This window comes from Oncorhynchus mykiss, chromosome 2 (genome assembly GCF_057628025.1).
Source record: "Oncorhynchus mykiss isolate SJ-2025 chromosome 2, ASM5762802v1, whole genome shotgun sequence".
Taxonomy (NCBI): Eukaryota; Metazoa; Chordata; class Actinopteri; order Salmoniformes; family Salmonidae; genus Oncorhynchus; species Oncorhynchus mykiss.
The window spans coordinates 102,153,867-102,172,877 of NC_143023.1; the positions used below are offsets into that span (position 1 = coordinate 102,153,867).

Genomic DNA, 19,011 nt, shown 5'->3' on the forward strand with positions numbered 1-19,011 from the left:
TACTGCTTTACTACTGCTTTACTACTGGGTTAGTACTGGGTTAGTACTGCATTACTACTGGGCTAGTACTGCATTACTACTGGGTTAGTACTGCACTAGTACTGGGTTAGTACTGCACTAGTACTGGGTTTGTACTGCACTAGTACTGGGTTAGTACTGCACTAGTACTGCTTTACTACTGCTTTAGTGCTGCTTTACTACAGGGTTAGTACTGGGTTAGTACTGCATTACTACTGGGTTAGTACTGCATTACTACTGGGTTAGTACTGCACTAGTACTGCTTCACTACTGCTTCACTACTGCTTTACTACAGGGTTAGTACTGGGTTAGTACTGCATTACTACTGGGTTAGTACTGCACTAGTACTGCTTCACTACTGCTTTAGTACTGCTTTACTACTGGGTTAGTACTGCATTACTACTGGGTTAGTACTGCACTAGTACTGAGTTAGTACTGCACTAGTACTGGGTTAGTACTGCACTAGTACTGGGTTAGTACTGCATTACTATTGGGTTAGTACTGCACTAGTACTACTTCACTACTGCTTTAGTACTGCTTTACTACAGGGTTAGTACTGCTTTACTACTGGGTTAGTACTGCTTTACTACTGGGTTAGTACTGAGTTAGTACTGCATTACTACTGGGTTAGTACTGCACTAGTACTACTTCACTACTGCTTTAGTACTGCTTTACTACTGGGTTAGTACTGGTTTAGTACTGCATTACTACTGGGTTAGTACTGGTTTAGTACTGCATTACTACAGCTTTACATAATTTATGTTTTAGTCATTTAGCAGACACTCGTATCCAGAACGACCGTAGTGTATTCACCTGCAGGTGAGACAGATATCAGTAGCACACAGTCACAGTACGTAGCAGGTGAGACAGATATCAGTAGCACACAGTCACAGTAAGTAGCAGGTGAGACAGATATCAGTAGCACACAGTCACAGTACGTAGCAGGTGAGACAGATATCAGTAGCACACAGTCACAGTAAGTAGCAGGTGAGACAGATATCAGTAGCACACAGTCACAGTACGTAGCAGGTGAGACAGATATCAGTAGCACACAGTCACAGTAAGTAGCAGGTGAGACAGATATCAGTAGCACACAGTCACAGTAAGTAGCAGGTGAGACAGATATCAGTAGCACACAGTCACAGTACGTAGCAGGTGAGACAGATATCAGTAGCACACAGTCACAGTACGTAGCAGGTGAGACAGATATCAGTAGCACACAGTCACAGTAAGTAGCAGGTGAGACAGATATCCGTAGCACACAGTCACAGTACGTAGCAGGTGAGACAGATATCAGTAGCACACAGTCACAGTAAGTAGCAGGTGAGACAGATATCAGTAGCACACAGTCACAGTACGTAGCAGATGAGACAGACATCAGTAGCACACAGTCACAGTACGTAGCAGGTGAGACAGATATCAGTAGCACACAGTCACAGTAAGTAGCAGGTGAGACAGATATCAGTAGCACACAGTCACAGTACGTAGCAGGTGAGACAGATATCAGTAGCACACAGTCACAGTACGTAGCAGGTGAGACAGATATCAGTAGCACACAGTCACAGTAAGTAGCAGGTGAGACAGATATCAGTAGCACACAGTCACAGTACGTAGCAGGTGAGACAGATATCAGTAGCACACAATCACAGTACGTAGCAGGTGAGACAGATATCAGTAGCACACAGTCACAGTAAGTAGCAGGTGAGACAGATATCAGTAGCACACAGTCACAGTAAGTAGCAGGTGAGACAGATATCAGTAGCAAACAGTCACAGTACGTAGCAGGTGAGACAGATATCAGTAGCACACAGTCACAGTACGTAGCAGGTGAGACAGATATCAGTAGCACACAGTCACAGTAAGTAGCAGGTGAGACAGATATCAGTAGCACACAGTCACAGTACGTAGCAGGTGAGACAGATATCAGTAGCACACAATCACAGTACGTAGCAGGTGAGACAGATATCAGTAGCACACAGTCACAGTAAGTAGCAGGTGAGACAGATATCAGTAGCACACAGTCACAGTAAGTAGCAGGTGAGACAGATATCAGTAGCACACAGTCACAGTACGTAGCAGGTGAGACAGATATCAGTAGCACACAGTCACAGTACGTAGCAGGTGAGACAGATATCAGTAGCACACAGTCACAGTAAGTAGCAGCAGTCCAGACGGGAGATAACAGCTGGGTTACTCCTTTACTATTCACCTCTTATCTCTCCCTTCTTCACTTCACTGCCTGTTTTTTCAGTCATCTCATTGTCCTGCTGTGGTCTCCTTGACTGGCTGGTTATCAGTCATCTCATTGTCCTGCTGTGGTCTCCTTGACTGGCTGTTTAATCAGTCATCTCATTGTCCTGCTGTGGTCTCCTTGACTGGCTGTTTATCAGTCATCTCATTGTAATTTGCTCTCACCAGGTCTCACAATGAAACTGCATGAAGTCTGTAATGTCAAGACAAGACCTCTAGATTGGTTCATTCGGCAGACAGCCTTGGTTGGCAACCCAAAAAGCTCTCACACTCACGCCATAATGTATCTTCATCCACGTTTCTCAAATGTAACATTTCAAAGTGGTTTCAAAGTCTAATGTCAAAGTGTTTAAGGTTAAGTTTAGGCATTAACTCTGAATTTCTATGGTTAAGGTTTGGGGTTAATAAGGTTTGAAAAAAAAATAATCAAGATCAACTTTCTGGATTCGAACTTGCATCTATTGGAATCAGAGGCACATTCGCTATCCCCGACCCCGTCCCCTGTCCCCTTCCCCGGTCCCTTTCCCCTATCCCCCATCCCCTGTCCCCTGTCCCTGTCCCCTGTCCCCTGTCCCCTGTCCCCTTCTCCGTCCCCTGTCCCCTTCCCCTGTCCCTGTCCCTTGTCCCCATCCCCTGTCCCCGTCTCCTGTCCCCGTCCCCTGTCCCCGTCCCCTTCCCCTGTCCCCATCCCCATCCCCTGTCTCCTTCCCCTGTCCCCATCCCCTGTCCCCGTCCCCTGTCCCCATCCCCATCCCCTGTCCCCATCCCCGTCCCCTGTCCCCTGTCCCCTTCCCCTGTCCCCATCCCCGTCCCCTTCCCCGTTCCCTTCCCCGTCCCCTATCCCCTTCCCCTGTCCCCTTCCCCTGTCCCCCGTCCTCTGTCCCCTTCCCCTGTCCCCTGACCCCATCCCCTGTCCCCGTCCCCTGTCCCCTTCCCCTGTCCCCGTCCCCTGTCCCCTTCCCGTCCCCTGTCCCCTTCCCCTGTCCCCTTCCGCTTCCCCTTCTCCATCCCCTTCCCTGTCCCCTGTCCCCTTCCCCGTCCCCTTCTCCATCCCCTTCCCTGTCCCCGTCCACAACCTAAACCTACTGGAAGGTAACAGTGGTGCCCCTAGTGGCCGGTTTCCACATCCTCTCCCAACGTCCTCAGACATCAATGGACGTTGAATAATGACTTGTATCAGGGGTGACCAGACTGTGGAAACCAACATACTCTACTATACCTACTGTAATGACACATCTGTAATAACAGACCTGCTATCTACCAACTATACCTACTGTAATGACACATCAGTAATAACAGACCTGCTATCTACCAACTATACCTACTGTAATGACACATCAGTAATAATAGACCTGCTATCTACCAACTATACCTACTGTGATGACACATCAGTAATAACAGACCTGCTGTCTACCAACTATACCTACTGCAATGGCACATCAGTAATAACAGACCTGCTATCTACCAACTATACCTACTGCAATGACACATCAGTAATAACAGACCTGCTATCTACCAACTATACCTACTGCAATGACACATCAGTAATAACAGACCTGCTATCTGTCCTTGTCTCTCTTACACCCATTTCCGTCCCAATTCTCTCTCTTCCACACACACACTTATGCACACGCACACACACACACACACACACCCCTCTCTCTTATACACACACACAGCTCTCTGTTATAAATCTCTCTCTCTCTCTCACACATACACACACACACACACACACACACACACACACACACACACACACACACACACACACACACACACACACACACACACACACACACACACACACACACACACACACACACACACAGCTCTCTGTCATACATCTCACACACACACACATCTCTCTCACACTGTGACTGGTACCTCTTGTCAGGTGGAGGAGGAAGTGCTTCCTGATTGGCTGGTGGTGCTTCCTGCATGGAGGTGATTGGATCAGGGATATTGGCAAAGTCATCTTGCTCAGCCAAACCAATAGCCAAAGACAGAACCACAATCTTCCCTTCGCTGGCCAGCCGGAAAACAGTGGGAAACAGTGGGAAACAGAGAGAGAGAGAGAGAGAGAGAGAGAGAGAGACACGTGGAAGAGGCAAAGAAAATAAAATAATTGAGGAGGAGGAATCAGGAGACATGGAGCGAGGGAAGAGAGAAGGAGAACAAAGAAAGGTCAGAGAAAGGTCATGAATAGATCATATGAGGCTTATAAAATGATAAAGGCACAGGAAGAAAACAGCGGAAAACAAGAGAGATCATATAAGAGAAACCAAAGGAACTCTGGTCAGAAAGGGAAACATGTTTTAGAAGACACCCTCAACCCATACCGGCAGTGTCAAACACACTTCCTGAATGGCAGAGTCAAACTCACTTCCAGAAAGGCAGTGTCAAACACACTTCCTGAAGGGCAGAGTCAAACTCACTTCCTGAAGGGCAGAGTCAAACTCACTTCCTGAAGGGCAGAGTCAAACTCACTTCCTGAAGGGCAGAGTCAAACTCACTTCCTGGAGGGCTGAGTCAAACTCACTTCCTGGAGGGCAGAGTGAAACTCACTTCCTGGAGGGCAGAGTCAAACTCACTTCCTGGAGGGCTGAGTCAAACTCACTTCCTGGAGGGCTGAGTCAAACTCACTTCCTGGAGGGCTGAGTCAAACTCACTTCCTGGAGGGCTGAGTCAAACTCACTTCCTGGAGGGCTGAGTCAAACTCACTTCCTGGAGGGCTGAGTCATACTCACTTCCTGGAGGGCTGAGTCAAACTCACTTCCTGGAGGGCTGTGTCGGATGGTTTTTGCACCTCCCTTGTGCTTGAGGTAATTAATTGGTTATGGACACAAATGAAAAGGACATGATAAAACCATGACCCAGACACACGGTCCTCCAGGAAGTGTGTTCAACACCTCTGTCATTGACCTTATTCACAGTAAAACAATTATACAATTAGAAGGTTATTGTGTAAACAAACGTTAGTCAATGGGCAATGGCCGCCATATGAATAAAGTCTATCAAGCCTTGTGCACGCTGGCAGTTTGAAGTGACTGAAATCCTATTTTTATACACATCCGATTCGTATCTGATATTTTTCCTGCAGTCTGAGCACATTGAATCAAATATTTCAAGCCACATTTCAAACTACCTTCGAAGGTGATTTGAAATCAGATAAACATCGGATTCCTGGACATGTTACTTGTGTCTGTTTGGTTTTTAGACTGTTATTTGGCATATCTTGTTGCTCGCTAGCTACTCTGTTGACAGTCTGACAAGAACATGAGGTAGCTAACTAGCTTGTTCATTGTTTACAAACAAATAAGTGACTGTGCTAGAACGCTACACCGCTACCTAGCTAGCTGACTGCTGTGGCTACCTAGCTAGCTGACTGCTGTGGCTACCTAGCTAGTTGACTGCTGTGGCTACCTAGATAGCTGACTGCTGTGGCTACCTAGCTAGTTGACTGCTGTGGCTACCTAGATAGCTGACTGCTGTGGCTACCTAGATAGCTGACTGCTGTGGCTGCCGAGCTATCTGACTGCTGTGGCTACCTAGCTAGCTGACTGCTGTGGCTACCTAGCTAGCTGACTGCTGTGGCTACCTAGCTAGCTGACTGTTGTGGCTACCTAGCTAGCTGACTGGTGTGGCTACCTAGCTAGTTGACTGCTGTGGCTACCTAGCTAGCTGACTGCTGTGGCTACCGAGCTAGCTGACTGCTGTGGCTACCTAGCTAGCTGACTGCTGTGGCTACCTAGCTAGCTGACTGCTGTGGCTACCTAGCTAGCTGACTGCTGTGGCTAGCGCAAAAGATGGATCAACTGATCCTCTGAGGCTTTAAAAGTATTTTTACAGCTGGGAAACGACCCTGGCGAGGCATAATTGTCATCCTTAGCTTGTTACATAACTTCTGAGTGATAGGAAGCACAAGCACCACCATCAATCAGCCTTCACCACTGATCACACACCCGTCGTTACTATGACAACTAGTGTAGCCATGTCAGTAAATGACTGCTGTCTGAACACAGACATCCTATTTGTAATTTACTTGTAAGTTGCTGTTTGAACAGTCAGCATTCCAAAAACAGATTTGAAAAACGAAACACATTTGAGCATTAAGGCCTGCAGTGTGAACAAGGCTTTAGTCCCCACAGTGCATTAAGGCCTGCAGTGTGAACAAGGCTTTAGTCCCCACAGTGCATTAAGGCCTGCAGTGTGAACAAGGCTTTAGTCCCCATAGTGCATTAAGGCCTGCAGTGTAAACAAGGCTTTAGTCCCCATAGTGCATTAAGGCCTGCAGTGTGAACAAGGCTTTAGTCCCCACAGTGCATTTAGGCCTGCAGTGTGAACAAGGCTTTAGTTCCCACAGTGCATTTAGGCCTGCAGTGTGAACAAGGCTTTAGTCCCCACAGTGCATTAAGGCCTGCAGTGTGAACAAGGCTTTAGTTCCCACAGTGCTCTATCTAATCCAGGGAAGGATATTACAACAGGATCCCGCAGGATAAAAGGTCCAGCTAGTTTAATAGTCTGATCATTATAATAGAATAATGCAGTAATACAGTTAAACGTGATATATCTGCTACTGTCAAAGGGCTGCTAATTACCTAGACATTGATTCAGTGGTAATGACTGTGGTATTCTACACATCACATATACACAATGACAAAGAGACACACACACACACACACACACACACACACACACACACACACACACACACACACACACACACACACACACACACACACACACACACACACACACACACACACACACACACACACACACACACACACACACACACACACACACACAAACGCACACACACACACACAGACAAGGCAGTTATAGTCAATGAACTAATCACTGATCATAATCTTGATGTGATTGGCCTGACAGAAACATGGCTTGAACCGGATGAATTTACTGTGTTAAATGAGGCCGCACCTCCTGGTTACACTAGTGACCATATCCCCAGCGCATCCCGCAAAGGCAGAGGTGTTGCTAACATTTACGATAGCAAATTTCAATTTACAAAAATAAAACAACTGTATTTCGTCTTTTGAGCTTCTAGTCATGAAATCTATGCAGCCTACTCAATCACTCTGTATAGCTACTGTTTACAGGCCTCCTGGGCCGTATACACCGTTACTCACTGAGTTCCCTGAATTCCTATCGGATATTGTAGTCATGGCAGATAATATTCACATTTTTTGTGACTTTAATATTCACATGGAAAAGTCCACCGACCCACTCCAAAAGGCTTTCGGAGCCATCATCGACTCAGTGGGTTTTGTCCAACATGTCTCTGGACCTACTCACTGTCACAGTCATACTCTGGACCTAGTTTTGTCCCATGGAATAAATGTTTTGGATGTTAATGTTTTTCCTCATAATCCTGAACTATCTGACCACCATTTTATTACGTTTGCAATCGCAACAAATAATCTGCTCAGACCCCAAACAAGGATCATCAAAAGCTGTGCAATAAATTCTCAGACAACCCAAAGATTCCTAGATGACCTTCCAGACTTCCTCTACCTACCCAAGGACATCAGAGTACAAAAATAAATTAACCAGCTAACTGAGGATCTTAATTTAACCTTGCGCAATACCCTAGATGCAGTCGCACTCCTAAAAACAAAAAACATTAGTCACAAGAAATGTACTCCCTGGTATACAGAAAATACCCGAGCCCTGAAGCAAGCTTCCAGAAAATTGGAATGGAAATGACTCTACACCAAACTGGAAGTCTTCCAACTAGCTTGGGAAAGACAGTACCGTGCAGTATCGAAGAGCCCTTACTGCTGCTACACCAAACTGGAAGTCTTCCAACTAGCTTGGGAAAGACAGTACCGTGCAGTATCGAAGAGCCCTTACTGCTGCTACACCAAACTGGAAGTCTTCCAACTAGCTTGGGAAAGACAGTACCGTGCAGTATCGAAGAGCCCTTACTGCTGCTACACCAAACTGGAAGTCTTCTGACTAGCTTGGAAAGACAGTACCGTGCCGTATCGAAGAGCCCCCGCTTCTGCTCGATCATCCTGTTTTTCCAACTTAATTGAGGAAAATAAGAACAATCCAAAATTAATTTTTTTAAACTGTCGCACAGCTAACTAAAAAGCAGCATTCCCCAAGAGACGATGGCTTTCACTTCAGCAGTGATAAATTCATGAACTTCTTTAACGAAAAGCTCATGATAATTAGGAAGCTAAATATGGACTCCTCTCTAAATCTGAGTATTTTTCAAAGCTCAGTTGTCCAGAGTCTGCACAACTCTGCCAGGCCCTAAGATCAATGGAGACACTCAAGTTTTTTAATCCTGTATCTCTTGACACATTGATGAAAATAATCATAGCCTCTAAACCTTCAAGCTGCATACTGGACCCTATTCCAACTAAACTACTGAAAGAGCTGCTTCCTGTGCTTGGCCCTCCTATGTTGAACATAACAAACAGCTCCCTATCCACCGGATGTGTTCCAAACTCACTAAAAGTGGCAGTAATAAAGCCTCTCCTGAAAAAGCCAAATCTTGACCCAGAAAATATAAAAAAACTATCAGCCTATACCGAATCTCCCATTCTTCTCCAAAATGTTGAAAAACTTGTTGCGCAGCATCTCACTCCCTTCCTGAAGACAAACAATATATATGAAGCACTTCAGTCTGGTTTTAGACCCCATCATAGCACTGAGACTGCACTTGTGAAGGTGGTAAATTATATTTTAATGGCGTCAGACCTGAGGCTCTGCCTATGTCCTCGTACTCCTAGACCTTAGTGCTGCTTTTGATACCATCCGATCACCACATTCTTTTGGAGAGATTGGAAACACAAATTGGTCTCCACGGACAAGTTCTGGCCTGGTTTAGATCTTATCTGTCGGAGAGATATCAATTTGTTTCTGTGGATGGTTTATCCACTGACAAATGAACTGTACATTTCGGTGTTCCTCAAGGCTCCGTTTTAGGACCACTTTTGTTTTCACGCTCGCACGCACACACACACACACACACACACACACACACACACACACACACACACACACACACACACACACACACACACACACACACAGTAGCCTACAGTAATTTAATCTGTCTTCTCAAGATGCACCTTTCTACCCAGCATCTCTCCCTTTCCATCCCTCTCCTTCTCTCTCTCCCTCTCCTTCTCTCTCTTCCCATCTCTCTCCCTCTCCTTCTCTCTCTCCCTCTACATCCCTCTCTCTACCTCTCCTTCTCTCTCTCCCTCTCCTTATCTCTCTCCCTCTCCATCTTTCTCTCTCCCTCTCCTTCTCTCTCTCCCTCTCATTCTCTCTCTCTCCCTCTCTCTATCCCTCCCCTTCTCACTCTCCCTCTCCATCCCTCTCTCTCCCTTTCCATCCCTGTCTCTCCTTCTCTCTCTCCCTCTCCATCCCTCTCTCCTTCTCTCTCTCCCTCTCCTTCTCTCTCTCCCTCTCCTTCTCTCTCTCCCCTCTCTCTCCCTCTCCTTCTCTCTCTCCCTCTCCATCCCTGCCTCTCCTTCTCACTCTCCCTCTCTATCCCTCTCTCTCCCTCTCCATCCCTGTCTCTCCTTCTCTCTCTCCCTCTCCTTCTTACTCTCTCCTTCTCCATCCCTGTCTCTCCTTCTCACTCTCCCTCTCCATCCCTGCCTCTCCTTCTCTCTCTCCCTCTCCATCCCTGCCTCTCCTGCTCTCTCCTTCTCCCTCTCTGTCCCTCTCTCTCTTTCCCTTTCTCTAACTCTCCATCCCTCTCCATCCCTGCCTCTCCTTCTCTCTCCCTCCATCCCTCTCTCTCCCTCTCTGCCTCTCCTCACTCTCCCACTCTCTTCTTCTCACTCTCCCTCTCCATCCCTCTCTCTTTCCCTTTCTCGCCCTCTCCATCCCTGCCTCTCCGTCTCTCTCTCCCTCTCTCCCTCTCTCTCCCTCTCCATCCCTGCCTCTCCATCCCTGCCTCTCCGTCTCTCTCTCCCTCTCTCCCTTTCTCTCCCTCTCCATCCCTGCCTCTCCTTCTCTCTCGCTTTCCTCCAGAGATGTTGAGGGATCATTAAGCCTCATTAAGAAGATCTGGTCTAATTGTTTCTATTTGAGTATCACAGTTTCCCGAGGTGCTTGGTGTGTGTAAACGTTTTCTGGGTTACTGCTCTCTCTCTCTTTTGTCACTATCTCTCTATCCTTCCCTTCTCTAGCTCTCTTTTCATCTTCTCTCTTTTCTGCAATGATGATCCTTATCCCTCCTCCACCCTCTCATCCCTCCTCCACCCTCTCTTCTCTCTTCACTCCTCTACCCTCTCTGCTCTCATCCCTCCTCCACCCTCTCTGCTCCCATCCCTCCTCCACCCTCTCTGCTCTCATCCCTCCTCCACCCTCTCTGCTCTCATCCCTCCTCCACCCTCTCTGCTCTCAGGGACATAGTGGGACATAGTGGACATACTGGATAAAGACTGATTTGGGACATACTGGATAAAAGACTGATTTGGGAAATACTGGATAAAAGACTGATTTGGGACATACTGGATAAAAGACTGATTTGGGACATAGTGGATAAAAGACTGAATTGGGACATAGTGGATAAAATACTGATTTAGGACATACTGGATAAAATACTGATTTAGGACATACTGGATAAAAGACTGATTTGGGACATACTGGATAAAATAATGATTTGGGACATACTGGATAAAAGACTGATTTGGGACATACTGGATAAAAGACTGATTTAGGACATAGTGGATAAAAGACTGATTTGGGACATACTGGATAAAATACTAATTTGGGACATACTGGATAAAAGACTGATTTGGGACATACTGGATAAAAGACTGATTTGGGACATACTGCATGAAAGACTGATTTGGGACATACTGGATAAAATACTGATTTGGGACATACTGGATAAAGACTGATTACACCCCACAGAGGGAGAATGATGAAAAGGATCCTACAGGTGGTAGAGTATTACCTGGAGATATTATTACCTGGAGATAGTATTACCTGGAGATATTATTACCTGGAGATAGTATTACCTGGAGATAGTATTACCTGGATATATTATTACCTGGAGATATTATTACCTGGAGATATTATTACCTGGAGCTAGTATTACCTGGAGATAGTATTAGCTGGAGATATTATTCCCTGGAGATATTATTACCTGGAGATATTATTACCTGGAGATAGTATTACCTGGAGATAGTATTACCTGGAGATATTATTACCTAGAGATAGTATTACCTGGAGATATTATTACCTGGAGATAGTATTACCTGGAGATATTATTACCTGGAGATAGTATTACCTGGAGATATTATTACCTGGAGATATTATTACCTGGAGATAGTATTACCTGGAGATAGTATTACCTGGAGATATTATTACCTGGAGATAGTATTAACTGGAGATATTATTACCTGGAGATAGTATTACCTGGAGATATTATTACCTGGAGATAGTATTACCTGGAGATATTATTACCTGGAGATATTATTACCTGGAGATAGTATTACCTGGAGATATTATTACCTGGAGATAGTATTACCTGGAGATATTATTACCTGGAGATAGTATTACCTGGAGATATTATTACCTGGAGATAGTATTACCTGGAGATATTATTACCTGGAGATATTATTACCTGGAGATAGTATTACCTGGAGATATTATTACCTGGAGATAGTATTACCTGGAGATATTATTACCTGGAGATAGTATTACCTGGAGATATTATTACCTGGAGATATTATTACCTGGAGATATGCAACTAAAGCCAACAACGCAGGGAAAGGAAAAGGGATAGAGAACATGGAGAGAGAGAGCAGCTCTGAACTAATCTCAGATTCCTGGAGGAACCCTGTAGTTGGGCCCAGTGTAGTCTGTCTGGAGGAACCCTGTAGTTGGGCCCAGTGTAGTCTGGAGGAACACTGTAGTTGGGCCCAGTGTAGTCTGGAGGAACCCTGTAGTTGGGCCCAGTGTAGTCTGTCTGGAGGAACCCTGTAGTTGGGCCCAGTGTAGTCTGGAGGAACCCTGTAGTTGGGCCCAGTGTAGTCTGTCTGGAGGAACCCTGTAGTTGGGCCCAGTGTAGTCTGGAGGAACCCTGTAGTTGGGCCCAGTGTAGTCTGTCTGGAGGAACCCTGTAGTTGGGCCCAGTGTAGTCTGGAGGAACCCTGTAGTTGGGCCCAGTGTAGTCTGGAGGAACCCTGTAGTTGGGCCCAGTGTAGTCTGTCTGGAGGAATCCTGTAGTTGGGCCCAGTGTAGTCTGGAGGAACCCTGTAGTTGGGCCCAGTGAAGTCTGGAGGAACCCTGTAGTTGGGCCCAGTGTAGTCTGTCTGGAGGAACCCTGTAGTTGGGCCCAGTGTAGTCTGGAGGAACCCTGTAGTTGGGCCCAGTGTCGTCTGGAGGAACCCTGTAGTTGGGCCCAGTGAAGTCTGGAGGAACCCTGTAGTTGGGCCCAGTGTAGTCTGTCTGGATGAACCCTGTAGTTGGGCCCAGTGAAGTCTGGAGGAACCCTGTAGTTGGGCCCAGTGTAGTCTGTCTGGAGGAACCCTGTAGTTGGGCCCATGTGTAGTCTGGAGGAACACTGTAGTTGGGCCCAGTGTAGTCTGTCTGGAGGAACCCTGTAGTTGGGCCCAGTGTAGTCTGGAGGAACACTGTAGTTGGGCCCAGTGTAGCCTGTCTGGAGGAACCCTGTTGATGGGCCCAGTGTAGTCTGTCTGGAGGAACGCTGTTGGAGGAACGCTGTTGTTATTTCCAGTGTAGTGGAGCCCTCAATTAGAACGTTACCCTGGAAACAGTCTCATGTTGTCATAACTCATATTCACTCGGCAAAGGCATGAGAGGTGTTGGAATAGCTAGACCGCTGATTAGCTCCTTCCTCTTTGTTTGGGAATAAAAAGCCTTTTATTTTGTCTCATTCAATTTGTTCTTTCTTTATACTCCATATTATAGAGTGCTATGGGTCATTAGGGTCGTTATATTCCATATTATAGAGTGGTATGGGTCGTTATATTCCATATTATAGAGTGGTATGGGTCGTTATATTCCATATTATAGAGTGGTATGGATCATTATACTCCATATTATAGAGTGGTATGGGTCATTATATTCCATATTATAGAGTGGTATGGGTCGTTATATTCCATATTATAGAGTGGTATGGATCATTATACTCCATATTATAGAGTGGTATGGGTCATTATACTCCATATTATAGAGTGGTATGGGTCGTTATATTCCATATTATAGAGTGGTATGGGTCGTTATATTCCATATTATAGAGTGGTATGGGTCATTATACTCCATATTATAGAGTGGTATGGGTCATTATATTCCATATTATAGAGTGGTATGGGTCGTTATATTCCATATTATAGAGTGGTATGGGTCGTTATACTCCATATTATAGAGTGGTATGGGTCGTTATATTCCATATTATAGAGTGGTATGGGTCGTTATATTCCATATTATAGAGTGGTATGGGTCGTTATATTCCATATTATAGAGTGGTATGGGTCGTTATATTCCATATTATAGAGTGGTATGGGTCGTTATATTCCATATTATAGAGTGGTATGGGTCGTTATACTCCATATTATAGAGTGGTATGGGTCGTTATATTCCATATTATAGAGTGGTATGGGTCGTTATATTCCATATTATAGAGTGGTATGGGTCGTTATATTCCATATTATAGAGTGGTATGGGTCGTTATATTCCATATTATAGAGTGGTATGGGTCGTTATATTCCATATTATAGAGTGGTATGGGTCGTTATATTCCATATTATAGAGTGGTATGGATCGTTATACTACATAATATAGAGTGGTATGGGTCGTTATATTCCATATTATAGAGTGGTATGGGTCGTTATATTCCATATTATACAGTGGTATGGGTCGTTTTACCCCATATTATAGAGTGGTATGGATCATTATATTCCATATTATAGAGTGGTATGGGTCGTTATACTCCATATTATAGAGTGGTATGGATCATTATATTCCATATTATAGAGTTGTATGGGTCATTAGGGTCGTTATATTCCATATTATAGAGTGGTATGGGTCGTTATATTCCATATTATAGAGTGGTATGGATCGTTATATTCCATATTATAGAGTTGTATGGGTCATTAGGGTCGTTTTACCCCATATTATAGAGTGGTATGGGTCGTTATATTCCATATTATAGAGTGGTATGGATCATTATACTACATATTATAGAGTGGTATGGGTCGTTATATTCCATATTATAGAGTGGTATGGATCATTATATTCCATATTATAGAGTTGTATGGGTCATTAGGGTCGTTATATTCCATATTATAGAGTGGTATGGGTCGTTATATTCCATATTATAGAGTGGTATGGGTCGTTATATTCCATATTATAGAGTGGTATGGGTCGTTATATTCCATATTATAGAGTGGTATGGGTCTTTATATTCCATATTATAGAGTGGTATGGGTCGTTATATTCCATATTATAGAGTGGTATGGGTCGTTGTATTCCATATTATAGAGTGGTATGGGTCATTATATTCCATATTATAGAGTGGTATGGGTCGTTATATTCCATATTATAGAGTGGTATGGGTCGTTATACTCCATATTATAGAGTGGTATGGGTCGTTATACTCCATAATATAGAGTGGTATGGGTCGTTATATTCCATATTATAGTGTGGTATGGGTCATTATATTCCATATTATAGAGTGGTATGGGTCGTTATATTCCATATTATAGAGTGGTATGGGTCGTTATATTCCATATTATAGAGTGGTATGGGTCGTTATATTCCATATTATAGAGTGGTATGGGTCGTTATATTCCATATTATAGAGTGGTATGGGTCATTAAGGTCGTTATATTCCATATTATAGAGTGGTATGGGTCGTTATATTCCATATTATAGAGTGGTATGGGTCATTAAGGTCGTTATACTCCATATTATAGAGTGGTATGGGTCGTTATATTCCATATTATAGAGTGGTATGGGTCGTTATCCTACATATTATAGAGTGGTATGGGTCGTTATACTACATATTATAGAGTGGTATGGATCATTATATTCCATATTATAGAGTGGTATGGGTCATTATATTCCATATTATAGAGTGGTATGGGTCATTATATTCCATATTATAGAGTGGTATGGGTCATTAAGGTCGTTATACTCCATATTATAGAGTGGTATGGGTCGTTATACTCCATATTATAGAGTGGTATGGGTCGTTATACTACATATTATAGAGTGGTAAGGGTAGTTATAGTACATATTATAGAGTGGTATGGGTCATTAGGGTCGTTATCCTACATATTATAGAGTGGTATGGGTCGTTATACTCCATATTATAGAGTGGTATGGGTCGTTATACTACATATTATAGAGTGGTAAGGGTAGTTATAGTACATATTATAGAGTGGTATGGGTCATTAGGGTCGTTATCCTACATATTATAGAGTGGTATGGGTCGTTATATTCCATATTATAGAGTGGTATGGGTCGTTATATTCCATATTATAGAGTGGTATGGGTCGTTATACTACATATTATAGAGTGGTATGGGTCTTATTTTACATATTATAGAGTGGTATGGGTCGTTATACCCCATATTATAGAGTGGTATGGGTCGTTATATTCCATATTATAGAGTGGTATGGGTCGTTATATTCCATATTATAGAGTGGTATGGGTCGTTATATTCCATATTATAGAGTGGTATGGGTCGTTATATTCCATATTATAGAGTGGTATGGGTCATTATACTCCATATTATAGAGTGGTATGGGTCGTTATATTCCATATTGTAGAGTGGTATGGGTCGTTATATTGCATATTATAGAGTGGTATGGATCATTATATTCCATATTATAGAGTTGTATGGGTCATTAGGGTCGTTATATTCCATATTATAGAGTGGTATGGGTCGTTATATTCCATATTATAGAGTGGTATGGATCATTATATTCCATATTATAGAGTTGTATGGGTCATTAGGGTCGTTATATTCCATATTATAGAGTGGTATGGGTCGTTATATTCCATATTATAGAGTGGTATGGGTCGTTATACTCCATATTATAGAGTGGTATGGGTCGTTATATTCCATATTATAGAGTGGTATGGGTCGTTATATTCCATATTATAGAGTGGTATGGGTCATTATACTCCATATTATAGAGTGGTATGGGTCGTTATATTCCATATTATAGAGTGGTATGGGTCGTTATATTCCATATTATAGAGTGGTATGGGTCGTTATACTCCATATTATAGAGTGGTATGGGTCGTTATATTCCATATTATAGAGTGGTATGGGTCGTTATACTCCATATTATAGAGTGGTATGGGTCGTTATATTCCATATTATAGAGTGGTATGGGTCGTTATATTCCATATTATAGAGTGGTATGGGTCGTTATATTGCATATTATAGAGTGGTATGGGTCATTATATTCCATATTATAGAGTGGTATGGGTCGTTATATTGCATATTATAGAGTGGTATGGATCATTATATTCCATATTATAGAGTTGTATGGGTCATTAGGGTCGTTATATTCCATATTATAGAGTGGTATGGGTCGTTATACTCCATATTATAGAGTGGTATGGGTCGTTATATTCCATATTACAGTGTGGTATGGGTCGTTATATTGCATATTATAGAGTGGTATGGATCATTATATTCCATATTATAGAGTTGTATGGGTCATTAGGGTCGTTATATTCCATATTATAGAGTGGTATGGGTCGTTATATTCCATATTATAGAGTGGTATGGGTCATTAAGGTCGTTATACTCCATATTATAGAGTGGTATGGGTCGTTATACTACATATTATAGAGTGGTATGGGTCATTATATTCCATATTATAGAGTGGTATGGGTCATTAAGGTCGTTATACTCCATATTATAGAGTGGTATGGGTCGTTATACTCCATATTATAGAGTGGTATGGGTCGTTATACTACATATTATAGAGTGGTATGGGTCATTAGGGTCGTTATCCTACATATTATAGAGTGGTATGGGTCTTATTTTCCATATTATAGAGTGGTATGGGTCGTTATACTACATATTATAGAGTGGTATGGGTCGTTATACTACATATTATAGAGTGGTATGGGTCGTTATCCTCCATATTATAGAGTGGTATGGTCGTTATACTCCATATTATAGAGTGGTATGGGTCGTTATATTCCATATTATAGAGTGGTATGGGTCGTTATATTCCATATTATAGAGTGGTATGGTCGTTATATTCCATATTATAGAGTGGTATGGGTCGTTATATTCCATATTATAGAGTGGTATGGGTCGTTATATTCCATATTATAGAGTGGTATGGGTCGTTATATTCCATATTATAGAGTGGTATGGGTCGTTATACTCCATATTATAGAGTGGTATGGGTCGTTATATTCCATATTATAGAGTGGTATGGGTCGTTATACTCCATATTATAGAGTGGTATGGGTCGTTATATTCCATATTATAGAGTGGTATGGGTCGTTATACTCCATATTATAGAGTTGTATGGGTCATTAGGGTCGTTATATTCCATATTATAGAGTGGTATGGGTCGTTATATTCCATATTATAGAGTGGTATGGATCATTATATTCCATATTATAGAGTGGTATGGGTTTTTGTTTCCTTTTGCTTTTTCTTTGGCAAATTTAGTGGGCGTTTATGGTCATTGTTTGTAGGATCTATTTTTCCTGTTACACTTTTCAGTGGACATTACACTCACAAAGGTTTCTAAAGAATAAAGACATTTCAAATGTTATTTATATATACAGTGTTGTAATAATGTGAAAATTAAGGTACAAATGCGAAAATAAATAAACATAAATATGGGTTGTATTTACAATGGTGTTTGTTCTTCACTGGTTGCCCTTTTCTTGTGGCAACAGGTCTCAAATCTTGCTGCTGTGATGGCACACTGTGGAATTTCACCCAGTAGATATGGGAGTTTATCAAAATTGGGTTTGTTTTCAATTTTTTTGTGGATCTGTGTAATCTGAGGGAAATATGTGTCTCTAATATGGTCATACATTGGGCAGGAGGTTAGGAAGTGCAGCTCAGTTTCCACCTCATTTTGTGGGCAGTGAGCACATAGCCTGTCTTCTCTTGAGAGCCACGTCTGCCTACGGCGGCCTTTCTCAATAGCAAGGCTCCCTCCCTTGCTCCATCCCTCCCTCTCTACCCCTCTCTCCTCTTTGGCTATTAGGATCAATCTATTGTTAGAGTAACAGAGCTGGAGACAGCAGATCAATGTTCGAAGGTTAACATGAATCTACACAGTGTTGTTTAATTCTTGTTCATCTATGCTATGTCCTGACACACAGCTACCCAGTTATATATATATATATAAACAGGCATGCAAGTAGACAGGGTAGGACACACACACACACACACACACACACACACACACACACACACACACACACACACACACACACACACACACACACACACACACACACACACACACAGAGAGACCATGCAGAGTTAGCTATATTACATGAGTGTTGTTGACTCACATAATCATCTCTCTCCTCTCCTTCTCTCTCCACTCCTCTCTCTCCTCTCCTCTCTCTCCTCTGCTACTCTCTCCTCTCTCTCCTCTGCTACTCTCTCCTCTCCTCTCTCTCCTCTGCTACTCTCTCCTCTCCTCTCTCTCCTCTGCTACTCTCTCCTCTCTTCTCTCTCCTCTCCTCTGTCTCCTCTGCTACTCTCTCCTCTGT

At 43.1% G+C, this 19,011-nt stretch overlaps 1 protein-coding gene across 2 annotated transcripts in view; it reads right to left on the reverse strand.

Moving 5' to 3' along the window:
- LOC110513838 (synaptotagmin-7) overlaps window positions 1–19,011 on the reverse strand; it is a 166,568-nt gene that overhangs the window by 122,204 nt on the left and 25,353 nt on the right. For both annotated transcript variants that reach the window (XM_090214564.1, XM_090214561.1), the window contains one exon: window positions 4,153–4,293. In XM_090214564.1, coding sequence (XP_090070690.1) covers window positions 4,153–4,293 — 141 coding nt within the window. The remainder of the gene's footprint in view (window positions 1–4,152; window positions 4,294–19,011) is intronic.